Source organism: Bolinopsis microptera, chromosome 10, assembly GCF_026151205.1.
Source record: "Bolinopsis microptera isolate Bmic1 chromosome 10, MBARI_Bmic_1.0, whole genome shotgun sequence".
In the NCBI taxonomy this organism is placed as follows: domain Eukaryota; kingdom Metazoa; phylum Ctenophora; class Tentaculata; order Lobata; family Bolinopsidae; genus Bolinopsis; species Bolinopsis microptera.
In genome coordinates this window covers 15,900,111-15,918,211 of record NC_087081.1, presented here as the reverse complement: position 1 = coordinate 15,918,211, position 18,101 = coordinate 15,900,111, and the positions used below count along the sequence as shown (strand labels likewise).

General features: G+C 40.4%; 1 protein-coding gene across 1 annotated transcript in view; it reads right to left on the bottom strand.

Annotated features, from left to right (window-relative positions):
• The window catches only part of LOC134821843 (POU domain, class 2, transcription factor 2-like), a 29,254-nt gene extending 11,923 nt beyond the window's left edge, over nt 1-17,331 (bottom strand). The window contains exons 1-4 of the mRNA XM_063832654.1: nt 17,275-17,331; nt 16,961-17,083; nt 16,524-16,582; nt 16,288-16,358 (exon numbers count right to left, since the gene is read on the bottom strand). Of these exons, the coding sequence (XP_063688724.1) occupies nt 16,288-16,358; nt 16,524-16,582; nt 16,961-17,083; nt 17,275-17,319 (298 nt within the window). The 5' untranslated portion in view covers nt 17,320-17,331. The remainder of the gene's footprint in view (nt 1-16,287; nt 16,359-16,523; nt 16,583-16,960; nt 17,084-17,274) is intronic.
• Nucleotides 17,332-18,101: the final 770 nt, after the last annotated feature.

Genomic DNA, 18,101 nt, shown 5'->3' with positions numbered 1-18,101 from the left:
TCTGTTCCGACTTTCATGGACTCTTTCCAGGGAGACTCCGGACACTTTCTGAGGAAATCACATACTCACTCCCAATCCAACTGATAGTTCCGGAGAATTCACGTACTGGAGAATTCACGCACTTCCATAATCGGAAAGTATTGGCACGGAGAAACTGTATGATACAGATTCTAATCAGATTTTGAAATTGTCCGTGTATAGAAAATTGACTTCACAGGATGGAAATCCAATTACCTTTCTGTCAGTTCTTAGACGGCAGCCAGACATTTCTGAATAACACGATTTACATTTTTGGATTGGATTTTTATCAACAAACACGGGACTTCAGGTTGCTTGCGGAGGGACCCGAATTTGAGCGCGGCTATTATGTAAAAGTCTAAATCAGCTGTCAGGTATAATTGCGGCTAATCCATTTAAGGTGCAAGCATAAGATTGGAGCAGAATCTGGTGGTTAAAAGTTCTCCTTGGTATAATATCAGCTGTTATCAGGTATAGCATGCGGCCCTTTTTAACATGTACCTGTGATTACCCGCCATGAAACGTGATCACTGATCAACCGAAACAGCATCTGTTGTTGAGAACTATGACATAGAGATATCACCAATCTGATAAGAAGCGGGGATAATTGGTTGACAAGTGGCAATTGCAGCCCTCCGCACGCAATCCGCCCACGTGCTGGTCTGCCCACGTGATCTAACCGAGATGTGACTGGACACTGGTGGAAACTGATGACGTGATTGTGTAAAGACGTGTGATTGGTCGGAGATAACGGTGCTATCAAGTTAGGTAATCAAGGACAGAAACACACCCATGACTTTAATCTGATTGCAAATACCACTGCATATAACAGTTACATATATACAAACTTTAGATAAGATAACAAGTTATTTAGCCTTACTTTTTGGCAGGTTATTCAAGCAGAAGTAAGATTCCGTCATGCTGCTTCTGTAATTACTGAGAAAAAACCGCTGGATATTTGGACTTTCGGTGGACCTTTTTTACAGAAAATATCATTTTTATCGAGACATCACGCTTTAATACTTCCAAGATCTTTGCTTTGGCTTTCAAAGCAAGGATGAAAAGTGAAGCTCATCAATCCCGAGCAACTTATTAAGTGTTAGATAATTTGAAGGTGTTCTTTTTAAAAGCGCGAAGCGATGGCTAAACTTTTAAATTTCAAGCCCTAAAACCTCGGGACATTTTTTAAAAATTTCTGAACGGCTTTGAAAAATATTGAACGATTTACCCAATCTCACGATTATGAAATATAATAGCAGGTGATTTTATTCGGGGAATATTATGTCAAAGGAATCTTAGTAGTCATGTGAAATTAGTAAAAAGACAGTGCAAAATGAAGTCACATATTTGTATTCTGATACGGGGCCCTACTGAGTTTCGTACTAAACTTGAGACCTTTTTAAAAACTTAAATATTTGCCCAAATTGAACCCCCGCTTGAATAATATGCACTTTTACCGAATAAAAAGTTTCTATTCAATTTGACGAGCATGGTCTCTCAATTCTAGTTTTAAAAGTTCGAGCTTAACTAATCCGCCCTTAGAGATTACCGGTTCAAACTATTTTAAGGATGATTTAATGGTGAATTGTGGATGAACCAGCATGTATGGTCCATAAGCTCCAAGATTTGTGGCTACAGATTTAGGTCCCATGTTTCTAGATATCGCACTACAAAAATTGGTAAGACTGCGTATTGCTGGACTACAGACTTTGTTTAAAACGTTTAACTCAAGACATTCCATCTGACATTAAAATATTCATTAATTGTTTAGTTTGCGATATTTTGGTGACTTTTGACATGAAATAACCATAAACACAATACAGTAAGTCAGCTAAAATAGCCTGTGATATATTGTCCTTAATATGGCTATTAATTTCTTTAGGCTTCGCCCGTTTTGATTGGCAAGGTTACCGCACGTGACCCAAATTCTCGTCGCTAATTGGCCAGCCTACACCACGTGACACATCTACCGGTCATACAATTGGCTACTCGGTTGTTAATGAACAAGACTGAACAATCTACCCGCCAGGTATTGCTTGGAAATGATAAAACGTAACCCAGTTAACAGGCCTGTATAAACGTCCAATATTGTATAAACGCATTAACAAGGCAATCTAAAGCTGACAGCTGTCTCCCCGCCAATCAAAACCTCCCATTTCCACACGTATCCTCGCCAGAACCAATCAAAACCTGCTTTTCAGGTCACGTGACTTTTTTATCGACGGTTATTTGTTCAGATTCTGGCTTGTTAAGCAGATGCAGTCAATCTAAAGAGGCAATTACTGAACCAATGGACGGTGAATCCCTACAATCGCTCTTTGCTCCTTCACCAAAATTTTTGTTGATAGGGAAGCCGTACGTTTGAATGGGATCTGGAATAGTAGACAGGCATTTCGTCAATAAAGTCATTATATCACGATAGCCTGCGGACATAGAGAGAGAGAGATTAAAAAGTTTAACCCGGCGATGTCTGAAATAACACTCGCAGAGCATGATCTTCTTTGGTACGTGGTGTGACGTCATAACACGTGATGTGACGTCATAACACGTGGTGAGACGTCACACGGTACGAACTATCACCAGAGTATCGAGTATGGATCGTGTTTATTTCAGCGACTTAATTAACCAGAACAATGATTATATTCTCTCTTTCTCGATATTTAATCAACATACAAACAATGATTATTGATTACATCTCCTCGATCTAATTAACATATTTCTCTGCGTGCCGATGTTAAAGGTTTTTACGAATTATCAGCTCACTAAAGAGTTTTCACAGCAAGCCTGATCGAGTTGTGGTCTTGTGTTGGACGTGTGAGAGGATTTTACTCCCCTATTTCAAACCCTCCACCGGGCCGGGCCTGCAGGTCTGTGTCCTCCTCCTCCTTACCACCTTATCTAACCTCCCTATATTCGCCCCCCAAATTAAAATCATAGCAGCTTTTAATGAGTTTCAGGGGACTGAAGGCTCATTAATGTCATGGATCCCACTAATTAGAACTGCGCAGTCACGTGGTAGAGAATGGGACGTTTTGATTGGTTCTGGTGAGGACACGTGTGGAAATGAGAGGAGCTGGTTGGTTGTCCAGCTGGTTGTGTAACTTGATTGGCTGGTCCCTGATGGGTCACTAATTGAAGGGGCACTTTGTGAGCACTCGAACTGTGTGTCCAGGGAACACTCTGAACACACTCTCTGGGGACCTGCCTAGTGCCTAGGTCCATCCAGATGAAGTGTGGAACGAGTGGGACAGTGGGGCCATACGTGTGGAACAGTGGGGGCATACGTGTGGAACAGTGGGGGCATACGTGTGGACTGTGGAACAGTGGGGCCATACGTGTGGAACAGTGGGGGCATACGTGGCACTCGTTTTTTCTTCATTAGCAAGGTCATTTCAACGACTTTCAAATTTTTTTCAATAGCTTTCAAATTGAGATTGTCATAGAGGATGTGATTTAGAGACCTCCGGGTTCCATTCTGACCAGAACATCACCTCATAAAGTACTTTAACGCTTTGTCAGTCATTGATAAACATACCCAGTACCCACTGTCTAGATCACGAACTTGTTACCGGATGATACGGTACTTCATGCTTCGCTTCAAAGTACAGGCGGCTTATTGACCAATTGTAACAGCACAATTGCATCACGTGCCCTGCTTTCACCTTATCACAAAGAACCCTGCTTCTGGGCGAGCGTCAAATGTTCTGCTCTGTGATACTGCGCCGCTGTTTGTAGTCAGGTCTACCACAAGCTCCAGTCAATAACCGTCACGACCCGCTGGCGACGAGCATTATCACATGACTACGGGCATTATCAACACGTGTGTCATTTCAAACAACTTCAATCAGCTGCAAGTTTTTAACTTGGGGATCTTGACTTTCGTACCAATCTGTGAGTTGTGTAAGGTTGGGAGGTTAACCACTATGTTACACTTAATGAATAATAATAATAACGCTTTATTTTACTTTTACCACTTCAACCACTATCGGAGTAAAAGCGCTGTCAGGACAGGTCACCTGTTCAGCTGGTTTAACTTTTAAAATAGCCACGAATATGTCTTAATTGCGAGCTTTTTGATTAATGAAGCACTTCTTCTCTTGGTATCTGCACCAGTTAATCAACTTATCAGATTTACACCAAATTCGCAGAACTCGCCCAACTCATACCCTCCCAACTAAATACCTCAAACTGTCTCCAGTAATCTAAAATAACACTACAACCTGTGTCTCTCTTGTTAGTGTGTCTCCTGTTAGTAGGTGGAATAAATACCGACGTTTTACCTCCGCAGAGAGAGAGACACACAAGGAGTCATGTCAGCGTGTCAATTCCTTTTAAACACACAATTCTCTCTCCCAATTTAGTGTGACGATTATAACAGGTTTGTTGTCCGAATAATTATAACAGGTTTGAATTATAAAACCTTTTGAATAATTCATATCTGATATTATAGTGATGGCAGACTAGTTGCGGACTAGTTGCGAGGTCTGAGCGTCTACAAATGTTGGTAAGTCACGTGATGTTAAAGCATGCACTCTCTCCACTCTCAATAGAAACAGTTCAATCCCAGCACACCTAATCAACGGTCAATCAACTCCCTTGACAACGGTCTCCATACCAATGGGTCACGTGACCCAGGATAACCAATCAGATCACTGGATTATGCCCACGTGACGTACGTCACGTGGGATATACTCTCCAGCCGAGAGCGGGTGATTAGCTTGATTGTAGAAAATTAGAATGAAACGGTCATATGTGGGGTCCCAATCGATCTAATGAACAGTGTAGTTAGGTAGCAACATTTAGTCTCCATACCATGACTGAGGTCAGGTCGGTAGCAACACGTACACACTACACAGTTACAGTACATTCCGGTTTTGATTGCTACAATCATTCCCGGGTCATCAAAAATAGTGGGTAAAATACCTAGCATTATTATTATATTATTATTGGGCTGGAGTCAATCATTCTGATTTAGGAAACAGGTAGGAAGAGGGCTCCCGCAATAATCTCTAATTCAATGAGCGGTGGATGTGATAGACAAAAAGTAACCTGACAATGTCTGCCTTGATTGGCCCGGCACTTAGCTCGAATGCTTGAAAATCAGGAACAGGAATTTTGATTATTTCGTTTGAGAATATTGTTAGACTGATAGGAGAATAGTAATCGGTATGCTCACTTCTTGTGAGCATGCGTGTGTGAAGGTAGGGATAATCTTAAGTCTGAGGAGGAGACCACGAACCAAACACCATCGTTTTTCCGGGGAAACCCAAAGCGACCTGTAACGGGCCGGGAAGTATTACTTTATAGTGAGCAGCAGGCCTCGTTACAATTGAGTACTCACGAGAGTAGGGGGACGGGTAGGTACCTATGTACCGTAAAGTTAATCTCAGTGGGAAATGTCCCAGTGATACTGATAGGCGTGGTCCGTAACGCAACCGTAACCGTTTTATTGTTCAATAAAATGTAAATATAACTAATTAACCGCAACTCTTTCCAAATCACAACTTGTTAAGCTGACCGGATCCGGGCAATGAAATCCATCTCGTCGATCATAACGTTTTAAGAAGCTTAAGCTAACCCAATCAGTCGTAATTACTATGCGAATTTCGACTATAGATATCATATGACACTCCTGAACACGGCCCTCACCGTTAGCTCGACAAACCTTAAATTGCTTGAAGTCAAAGGAAATTACTACTGTCGAGTGACGAACGGTAAGGTTGAGCAACCCTTCAAGCCCTGTTCGTGGTTCGAGTAATTTTAGTAACCCGATCACAGTGCTTACTAAACCCAAGAATGCCCAATTTTAGGGAGTACTGTTAGTGTTACATTTTATAAAGTCTATTTTTGTGGGATTGGAGTCGGAGATCTCCAATCAATTAATTGGAGGACCCCTTATTAATCCTTCGTACATTATATTTATTATTGTAACACTTATCGTCGGGCAAACTTTATTATTATTATTTATAACTCGTCGAATAATTAGTTGCGGGATAAAGGCTTTGATATGATAATAATTCGGTAAAATATTTATGAATTATCTGTTATCGTCTGGCTGGAGGTTAATTCTATACTTGTTGACGCCATGCGTGTCTTTGAGGAGAATCAACTGTTCTGGATTCAATGTAAATTAACAGCCCAATCATTCATATTGAAGAAATTAAAGAATATCATGAATATCAAAACGATTTTTAAGTCCAGAGTTTATAATTAATTTGACCACGGAACAGTTTTTAGTTTAAGATAAATCTAACGAATAATTCCTAATTTAAAAGAGACCGTCCGACAATTCACGTATGATGAGGGCGATGATTAAGAAAACTGAGGGCTAAGCAAAAAGCCACTTAACGAAGATTTAACAGCGTGATATGCAGCAAGAAAATTAATTTTGTTCGAGAATCTTTCTCTTAATTTATGAGCTCGTATAATGAGATGACGATCGATGGGATGAATTTAAGTTCCGTGCTTTTGAAATCGACAGACCATTACGTTATGAAGCGATCGAAGGACGGTATTTGATAAGAAGAATTTAAGAAAAAGGGAGACATTTTCTGTAGGAAATAATAGGGATCCATTAATTTCAACCGAGCAAACTTTTGAGTTTGGTGAATTTCGAAAAGTTCAGTTTTGGGCATTATCGTTATTTTGGCCAATAAACCGTTATTTTTTTTGGGATTTTCGTTTGAATGGCAATTTATGATCATCTCTATCTTTGATGAGAACCTTACGTACATCTTATATTATGAGGCAGGATTCTAACTTTCTACGATCCTGCGGCAAAGAAACTTAATTACCATGACTCAACAATTTTCATTTCATCATGGACAAATTCTTAACATTATAAACGAACACTCAGTTAAGACTTTGAATCAAGGAATCTCTATTATTTGCATAACAGTTGATCAATCTGATCAAATAAGGCAAATATAGCAATAGAATTTTATTCCAAACTAGAATGCAGTCTACTTGGAATTGCGGTAAAATCGAGTTCATTCATTCCATTTCCATTTTGGAGTGAGCCAAAATCACATACCTCTTTATTCTTTAACCATACTTAGCGCATTTATCAATTGCTATAAGTGGGTACTGGGGAGGCATGCTAACCACCATTTACGTGGGCAGTCTGTCACGTGGGAAGTTAGCTTGTCACGTGGGAAGTTAGCTTGTCACGTGGGAAGTTAGCCTAGCACGTTGGCTAGATCCAGAGAACTGATTGGTTAGCTGGTTTAAGTTAGCAGAACTATTTGATTGAGGATAACATGGTGTTCTCAGTTGACGGACACATAAAACATGTAAAGAAAGACTAGACGTTCATAAAAGATTGCATTCCATACGTCTTGAGCTTGATAATGAACAAATGCCTGCTGATACTTTGGATTGAGCTTCATACTAAGTCTTGACTCTTGTCTAGAGTAGACAAAAGCGTTAATGTTTGTTTTATACTTTAGATTGAGTTCCATTATGGTTTATAATTTGTAATTTGTAATTTGTAATTTGTATTTTCAAATTTTTAATTTGATTTCTATTTTTCTAATTTCTAATTACTTGAGATATTGAAATAGACAAAAAGTTGTACACTTTCCTTGATCAAAATAGACGGCAAGTTTCATAATCAGGCTAGATTAAAATAGACGGCAAGTTTCATACTTAAGCTAAATTAAAATAGACGGCGCTGGCGCTTAACATTTCCCTCTGAAAATAATAACACCGCAATAGACACCAGCTATCGGAACTACAAGTATGTAATCCTCACCGTCTAACTCTAACTCTTCCCTCCTGGGCTACTAAGTACAACTCTCAGTATAACTATAATACTACTACTATAAATACTTTGTATGATAAGCTACAAAACCGCGGCCAGGCTACGCGGTAGACTCGTCTATAAGACTGGATAGTATTTGGAGGAGAAGTGGAGGTGTAATCCCGACTCTGGGTGTGGGGTGTTTGGGAGTGTTTGGGGAGTGTTCGGGGAGTGTTTGGGAGTGTTTGGGGAGTGTTTGGGAGTGTTTGGGGAGTGTTTGGGGAGTGTTTGGGGAGTGTTTGGGGAGTGTTTGGGGAGTGTTTGGGGAGTGTTTGGGGAGTGTTTGGGGAGTGTTTGGGGAGTGTTTGGGGAGTGTTTGGGGAGGAAACCAAAGGAAACCTCGACAGGGGAGGTTATATAATGGGCGGTCATGTTTACCATCATTCGTGTCATCGGAGTGATTATTGTTGTTAATTGCAACCCGTCTTGTCATGGCTATGTTAATTGGTTCGTGACGTTTTTGTCGGGGATTTTGTCAGATTTATTAGTTTATTAAGTGCGCATTTTAACCTAACTTGGAATTTTTGGTTCCACTTCCAGGAATTCAGTTTAAATCCTGATTTTAAGGGGTCTGGGAGTGTAAAATTTGATATAAAATATGATATTTTATAAAGGAGTAAGGGTTGAGAGTGTTATTAAGTGTGTCATTACTCGAGACTCGAACCCCTGGATTTTCAATAGTTACTGCAATTACGGGCCCTTTGCAAACTGGGATTTAATTACTATTGTAGAAGTTAAAAATTTAGACATCATGTGCAGTTCCCGTGACACCCCACGTGGGCGCGGTCACCATGGTGATAACTTGGGACTCGTGGACCACGTGGTATATTCCAGGTCCGGTGACAAATCACGTGATATTATAACAAATGGGATAGTAATTAGAGTTTCTCGTTCTAATTACGCCGCAATCAAGTCATCAACTCCATAATATTTTAACTTTCTCTCATTGAGGACGGTATTAAACGCAGCCTGCTCTCACTGCTCTCTCACTGGCCTGTAACCGGTTGAAAGTTGTGATAAATCCCACGATTACCATTCATCTCCCCAGCTACAATCCATCCAATCGTAACGAGTTTAAATTTCTCCGTTACCATTAAACTCAGTGATACAGTGTAAATGAAATATTGAGAGCGGGGCTGGAGGGTGGAGGGTATTTAATTGTTGGGTGATTGTGACGGAGGTATGGAGGGAGGGCTTTTTGTTTGAGCTAGATTCTGGAGACCATGGCGGAGGTATTGAGGGAGCATGTTTTGTCTGAGGTGGATTACAGGGAGAAATAAGCGGAGGGAAAGGGAAGACACCTCGGGTTCTAAGGGGAATTATCATAGGTTTTTGGTAAATTATATTTATAGGCGGAGTTAGGGAGGACACAGGGAATTAACGAAAACGATGTCACGTGACTTAAACTAGGCCACGTGACTTAGGACTAGGTCACACCACATGAGTGAATGTTTGATTGTTCCGTGATTAACCACGTTTGTAAAGGGGGCCGCGCTTTATAGACAACCACACGGGTGGAGAGTAAGCTGGAAGCAGACCTCAATATTTCTGTGGAATATTAAACTTTGTTGTGAACATCATTCCATGTAAAACTGTAGATGAGATAATTGCTGGTTGTTATAGATATATTAGGGTACATATATATTATATATCTAGCGCAGAAATATTACAAATATTTGGCTAAACATAATGAATATTTGATAAATTACCGTATCGAGTCAAATGTTATGCTAACGAGCTCGAGTCTAGTTATCATACCGCATCACTTTCACAAGCTCCCAAAGAGACTTAGGAGGTTGTTTTCACGGTCTCATCACATGACCGAGCCGTTCCCCTCATCTCGACTAAAGTTATTGGGGGCTCAAACCTCTGAGCGTAATTGGACTTGTCATTAACCAATAATCGTGAAGTTAAGCTGTAAAATTTGATTGTCCCCTCTCTCTCTCACAACTGATATGCTGTAGAGCTGTAGTTAGTGAGTTTACAGGGCTGGATATATTTAATTGTTTATCCTGTGCCATCAGTCGTCCGGGCTAAAGTTCTAAACGGGCTCAGCTCCCAAAATACTGGCTCCTGATTGGTGGAGCCAGCCCACGTGACCCCCAATCTGTCGGCTGATTGGTTGACAGTGACAGTGTCTAGAGTTGGGCGGACTAAGGGTATTGGGGGCAGTGAATACGTTATCATGGCAGTTAATTAGCTGTGATTGCCAAGGTAATTGGATCAAGTCTCATGTTACCTCAGCACTACAGTCACCACAACACATTTATATTGGGAGTCTCGTCACCTGATATCACCCCCTGTGTACTTCAAGGAGATACGTGGTATTGCTCCAGGGTACTCACTAGTAATCCTACTTCCCTCTCTCTCTCTCTGCTGTACTACTACACAGAGATTTCAAGACTAATCTAGGGCGAGTAATTTAGTGCAACTATCTACTGCAAGCATTGAAGCATTCCTCAAGCACATATTTTGATAAGTAACATCACAAACATGACCCGCCCTAGAAAACACTTTTGCTTACTTTTTTCGTAAAAAGTTCTTATCATAAAAGATACGGAGACTCTCGGTTTAGTTGGCAAACTGACAAAAAGGTCTTTTTAGGTTACAGAATAATTCTGCAACTAAATTTACACCCCCGATTGTATGAACAGGTCACCCAATCGGCTTTACGGCCCGACCAATCAATCCATTTTGAGACAGAGCGAGTCAGGGTAAGGATCACAATTAAGTGGTCAGTTGATTCTGCTTATGTCACGTACTAATACTATGGTTCAAGCCAGCACTGACCCTCACAAGATAACAACCCCATCCAATACTCACCTGACCTATGTTAACCAATCAAAATGCAGAACCACATGATATACTAACCTTAACTGCCGTAACCACTTCACTCCCCATGCTTTCCTCTGTTTCCACTGCCCGCTTGATTACCCGGTTCGACCAATAAGAACCCTTTACACTGCCCACGTGCCAGAAATCCAGCCAATCAAACGCCAGAACGACGTGTTGATTACGGACAATTGTGTCGGGTTACCAGAATCAGCTGATAAGCAAAGTTCTGGAATAATTGTACTGTGACAGGGTTGGGTCTCAAATTATCATAAGCTAAAAGTCTGCCAATCAAACACAGGCTAAACACACAGGTTCGCAAAAATATATTGTCTTTACACTTTTACTGGAGTTTTTGTCTCCACTGACTTAAGCGCCCTGAAAATGGCCCATTTTTTAACGCTCCTCTGAAAGATGGAATGCCAGGGTGATCAACAGAAGACCCCAATTAGTTGTGTTGACAAGATCAGTGCCACCACGAATCCACAGAAACCCCCCAGAGACATACACAGAAACTGACCATTAACCGGAGGTCACATCGTAACAGGTTTCACTGGAACCGGTTTCATTATTTCAATAACTATAACTAGTTGTTAGTTAGTAAACTAGACCCCCACAGCTGTGGATCACCACATGAGGTAGTGTGGTACAGCTAACCCCCCTGGAGAGAGAGAGAGAGAGAGAGAGAAAGCAGCACATCACCCTGCCAAGCACCTTTACCAATTACCTTAATCACTGTGTCATCATGAAACCTCTCCAGGAAACATCAGCCTCCACCACAGACTCACTACCAACCTGATAGATCAGATCAGAAGTGAAAGTTGCCACTACGGAGGACACCATGAGGTAGAACTAAACCCTGGACAAGCACCACTCCCAGCTATATCCCTCCACTCCCAGCTACATCAGCTACACTTCATCCCTCCCACTCCTTACCCTCACCAGAAACCACCTGTCACGTGACCTAACATCAGGATCACGTGACCTAACAACGGGGCCACGTGACCTAACAACAGAGAAAAGAGACAGGAGGGTAGAAGTAAACTCTAGACAGATAGTTACCCAAACCAGACACTCCCCAACTCATTGTCTCTCACAACACTGTCCTGGCTTCTGTAAGCTGGCCTGTAAAAACTAATTTCTATAATTTATGTGCTGTGTGCCAGGAGTCACTGGGGGAGATATGAGTTGGTTACGTCACACCACCATCACGTGACGTCATCATACCATCACGTGACGTTATCACACCACAACATACTATGAAGTGATGAGTATTGTGTGAGTTGTGTGCCACTGTCACGTGATAAGAGTTCAGGATGAAAGTTGGGAGAAGAAGGGAAGTTATGAGGAGATATAGAAATACGTAATATATTGTAGCATGACTGGGTAGAGCCAGACCTAAATATTATTATTTTGCTGCCAGATTCGGTCCAAGAGATCCTATAAATTGGAGCATTTGTAGCCTTCAATAAATCTTCCTTCAAATTATATTACAGTAAATAATATAATATTAAGTTGTAAAAGTAAAAACTAATTGTGAGTTGATAATTAGGATTGATTACTCTTCTCGTTAGGCACATTGCTCGATGTTGAGACACATTGTCCAGGAACCTTATTGGCCTGTTCTCATCACGTGACAGCAGCACGGTGTTGTGATTGGTTGGCAGAGCTGTCACGTGGCCTGTCACGTGGGATGGTGTGGTTGAATGCTCCTACACGTTTGAGGCAATTAGTGTCGTGAGGAGGTAACACAGAGGTTTATGGAAATGTGAGGGTAGGGTAACAAGCTGTGAAGTTCATTAGTGGGGTAGACCGGGGGAGGAGGAGCGTGAAACAGCTTTATGTTAAGACTGTGTTGAAATAATGTTGGAAATTTTACAGAACTATGTTGAATGTTGATACTATGTTGATACTATCAACTATGCTGACATTGTGTTGAGAGTGTATTTTGAGGTTTTGGAAGAATAAGTTGAATCACAGGTCTAACACTTTGGAAAAGTATGGTAACTAATAACTATTTATACTGTTATACTACAGTTGTAAAACCTTGACGTTCCGTGCCTCTCTATACCGGGTACCTCCATATTATGCTGGACACTTTCTTTCCCCCATAAATTTTGAAATAATCAGTTCGTTTTTCGTTACCGTGCACAAGATGCCCGGTATAGATCACTGAAGTATATTATGAAGGAGCAGTTCCTATATATATTGGCTCTGTAAAACTATGCTACTTTCCACCCGGAGTAGCATTATGCTAAACCGGGTCTGACTACTTAGCCTCTACTTAAAATGGGTGCAATCAAAATAATGAATTAGTATGAATTGTTGGAATAATTTAAAAGTTTCTTGTTCTAGTTCTACGGTACATGCTGCATTTTAATGAGACTGTTTAATGTACCGGTAATTTCAATTTGTTTTAGTTTCGAGTTATTTACCAATGATTGATTTAAATTACAAGAGACCCCGAAAAATTCCCCAAAAGCAAAATTTCCTTCACGTAAATTTTCAACTAATTAAAGTTGTTTTGAAAGCTCTTGCGTCAATAGGAGTGGTTAACCATTTTATGTTAATACAGTAAAAACCTTCGTAGGAACTGGGGCTTGCTATAAATTAACTAATTTAAGAATACTGGTTCTGCCTTCATAGCCAGAAGTTTAAATAGGTAACTACCAAAACCTGTATCATATTTAAGTAGCATAAATAAAAGTTGTCTTTTAATTCTACCCTGCACAGTGCTCGCTGAAATTTAAGGGACCATTAAAAGTACACGAAATATCAAATGATTTCAGTTTTAAGGTTCGAGCTTTACCAAACCAATTCAAATTTTATCTTTTGAGTTTGATCTGTATCACTAAGCCAAGATCTCTAAAACGTTCCCTACAATAACGTACCGTTCCCTGGGCACGCCAACTATGAGCTAACTAAACATTAAATAAACTCTATATAATCGACTTGACGTGCAAATCATTAAAAACACGTGCGGCAGGTTTACTTCACGTGCGACAAGTTGATTCCACGTGAGCCTACAACTCTCAGATAAAACCCTGTGTTATTATCCCAACACCACCACACTTGTGCATCATTATCAGCTGGAATTATATTAGCTCCAGCTTTATTAGGAGATAATGAAACTGTAACTAAGCCGCGTAATGAGGGTTAAGGTTAAAAGTATGGTTTTGCCGTTTAACAAGGTCCCACTCCCTCACTCGCCGTGTAATCAACACTGATAGTTTTAAGATGTCATCAAAACATTATTACTGATAATTGTTATTTGGCAGGGGTACCGCTCATAGTTCGGTAGGGTAAAGAGTCCAATTATCGGATACAGACAGGGTCTCAAAGTGGGATGTCAGGATGATTGCTGGGGGTATTTTAAAGAGATGTTTATGGTATTTATGGTATTCCACGGCGTACTGGTTCACATACCATGTCCTGCTTACTCCCGTTCCACAGAAAGATCATATTTTCAATTAACAGATCTAACCGACATAAAACAGCGGCCTGATATTAAAGATATGTCGCTGTCTCCCCCCATGCGAAAGCTAATTTGGGGACTATAACTGCAACCCTCAACTATTGACCAACACCTTGATAGCTGGTTTGATTGCTTCATTAATGTTTGACACGAGCAAGCCGACTGCTCTCCTAATAACCTATAATATTAGACGACACTTCTGACTCAGTAGTGCCGGGGGGGTTAATTAAAATTGCAATGGGTATTGAGTGATAGCCGTTCGGAGCTGTCAATTGAGGGACCCTCCGCAAGCTTCTCTGTTTAAGATTTACACGAGATTTGCGAGATGGGAAATTGCTTCTTTAAATCATGGCCAGCCACATTTCTCCACCTTTCTTTGAATCATGGTGTTTGGTAAGGGATGGTAAGGGCTGGGGTTTTCTATAATATGGCTGATTTCACATGGTCGTAAAATGGTAAACCCGAGATATTGTACAAGCGTTTATGTAAATGTTTTGAGATTACACCTCTCTTTTATCTCCAGTAATGGCACTGTATCTAAATGGAGATTATCTGTCTCTAGACGGACACCTTGCCCGTAATGGTTACAATGGTTACTATGGTTACTATAGTTACTATAGTTACTATAGTTACTATACTTACTATAGTTACTATGGTAAATCTAGACCTGGACCCGACTGGTCTGGTTTCTAGTCTGGTTTCTAAGAAATAAAAGAAGAGCAGATTACTCCAACAGCTAGAGTAGACCCCGAGATAATGCATAATCGCCTAATTGTGCTCTCTTTCCCCTCTTCTTTTTAGGGGGGAGGAGTTGACAAAACCCAGAGAATATGCAGATTAATGCAGATTAGGGAGGTGATTCAGGCTAGGGAGCTGTTGGGTTAGCAGATAATGGTGTCATTATCAAATTAAGTAATTGTTTGAGACCAGCATGGCTTTTGTTTGAGGCTAGCGTTTTAATATTTAATGCATGGAATATGGGCCAGGGGAGATGTGAGAGGGGGATGTACCGTTGATACACTATAATATTTTCCGTGCTCTCAAATGAAGATTCTTCTAGATTTTTCCGAGGAATTTCACTCTGCATAATTCCAGAAATCAAGAAATCACTCCAAATGTTTGGATCCAGGTATTTTGAAGGGTAGTTTTAAGAACACCATGACAACATGTCAGAGTTACCATGGCAACGCGACAACCTAACCATGACAACGCTATTAACAAGTCTTAATGACAGCATGCTCCAGGCCAACACCAGGTGACGGAAAAAAACAGCCAATCACAGGACAACTCCTGGATCTTTAACCAATCAAAACGCACTAAATTTGTCACGTGATCAAAATGAGATTTTCTTGATTAGGACTGAAGTGTTAAGAGACCCCTAATTGTACTGGCTAACACGGTCACTCATGAAATGATTGTCAGGGGTGGTGGTGGATCATCCCAGACGATCACACCCAGAAAAATAACTTTGCACAGGACTGAAGGGAGCAACTTCGGTCATGATGATTGCTTTGCAGAAAACTGACATAATATCAGAGACACAACTGTTCTCCAATTTCTGATTTCATTTCAAATCACGGCACAAAGATTTGCGGCGTTTACATAATAATATGACATTTCAATGTCGTTAATTAGTTGTGCTAACATCCCGAACCTCATTATTACTTGTCATTACAGAACAAAACCCCCACCGCATGAAACTCTGAATTTGAAGAAGAAAAAGAAATTATACCATGTACCGTCGTGCACTCACCCGAAAGTTATTAATTGTAGTATTAATGGTTCATTTATATTTCATTTACGGTTTGTCTGTATTCTAATAGTCATAATGATAATGGTATATTTAATGACGGTCAGGCTGCAAAATTTAACGAGAGAAATGGTTGCTCCTTTATAATTCTAACTCATGATGGAGTTCTTGTCGCGGAGAGTGCGACAAGAAATCTTCATTACAACAAGTGGCCAATTGTTTCTTGTAAATGCAGACCAAAGTATTTTAATTACTTATGAATATAATGGGTTCTGGAGGTCAGCTAAATTAACCGTGCGAACAAAAGTTACTAACTAAACATTTAAAGTGAAATGGTAAAGTGAAAGAGAAATTGAAAGTGAAAGTTAAAGAGAAATTTAAATTGAAAGAGAAAGTGAAAGATAAACTCACTTTCACGGCCAACGGAGTTGTAGTGGTTTACCATTGCCATCAGCTGCTTGAGTTGATCGTTTTCAGTGTTCCTGAAAGATTGAAAATGTAATCAGATGAAGAGAAAGGAGAGAATAATTTAATTTAACTATCTAAAGTAAATTTGATTGTTTAGGTAAAGAAGATTCAGAGAATAGTAAATGGTAAGAAATAAGAATATTATTTATGGAATTTAAAGAATTTATTTAAGTACTTACTTAGGCTCATTTGCTTCCTGGGTTGGAGAACGCGCCGTCTCATCAACAGAATTCAACGACTGAAATATTTATTTTAAACATACATACGAAAAGCATCATTACATAACTTATTCTCTAATAGGAACAAAATTCCAGGCTAAAGAACACGACAGACTGGAAGCTTCTGAAAGACAAAACCGAGACTCATACTTCGGATTAAGTTCTACACTATTCGACCAACAATGAATCATCCGTTTAGGTGTCTGTCCGTCTGTCCGTCTGCCCGTATGTCCGTATGTCCGTCTGTCCGTCTGTCCGTCTGTCCGTCTGTCCGTCTGTCTGTCTGTCCGTCTGTCCGTCTGTCTGGTCGTGTTTCTTTGTGTCTTTTTGTTTGTTTGTCTTTTTATTTGTTTGTGTGCAAGTCGATTAGTCTGAGTCTGTGAGTTGCTAATATTAACCTTGTCTCCAATGTTAGCAGTCTGAGTTCCCTTATCGTGAAGTGTGATCTGCATACATTTCCACCAGAAAGTGTATAAGTCTTCATAAGGGGGTCGGTAGAGAGAGAACTGCCTCAGGGGAACCTGAAGTAGTTTATCAATTAATATACTACTAATTTGTAATTAATAATTTAATTGATTTAATAATTTAGATGCTAAGCTGATAAATTAGTCGCATGAATTCTTATTTCATTCAAAGTTAGTTTAATCGCGATATATTTTAATAGTTTTGTTGAAATTTTCAACTGAAAAGATATGTTTAATACGCAGCTTACGTTGTTTTGTTGGTTATTCTCGAGTTTCATTGTCTGTTTGGTCATAACACATCTAAACTGAAAGACGAGTTAATTTTAGCTTATCAAAATAGACAATGTTTCAATAAAATAACGCGTGAAAGCTTTCAAAAGCCCGCTCATGTTGTTTTCGAAATCAACTCAAAGATAATAACTAGATTGTAAAATATCTAAGGAGGAAGCAACTTAAGTAGGTGAACCGTGCACTTTATCCCACGACTGTCGTCAGAAAACACCCATTAAATAACCTGTTATAAAGGATACTACTAGACAGCGTAACATATCGTAACTAAGCCTAAATAACCTGTTATAAAGGATACATATCGTTACATATCGTAACTAAAACCAATTTAACTTGACCAACCAAGACTGTTATAACACTATCGTATAACCAACTTATTGCAGTAATAGCTCAAACTACTTATTAAACAACGCCAACTATACTACGTCTACTAATGGATGTCTTTATGAAGGAGTAAATAGCACTTATCACTGTATCACAGACGGATGAGCGGCAGAGAGGAGGAGGAGGAGGAGGAGGAGGAGGAGGAGGAGGTGGAGGAGGAGGAGGAGGAGGAGGAGGAGGAGGAGGAGGAGGAGGAGGAGGAGGAGGAGGAGGAGGAGGAGGAGGAGGAGGGAGGAGGAGGAGGAGGAGGAGGAGGAGGAGGAGGAGGAGGAGGAGGAGGAGGAGGAGGAGGAGGAGGAGGAGGAGGAGGAGGAGGAGGAGGAGGAGGAGGAGGAGGAGGAGGAGGAGGAGGAGGAGGAGGAGGAGGAGGAGGAGGATATTGTAATGGGGCGAGGAGAGTAAG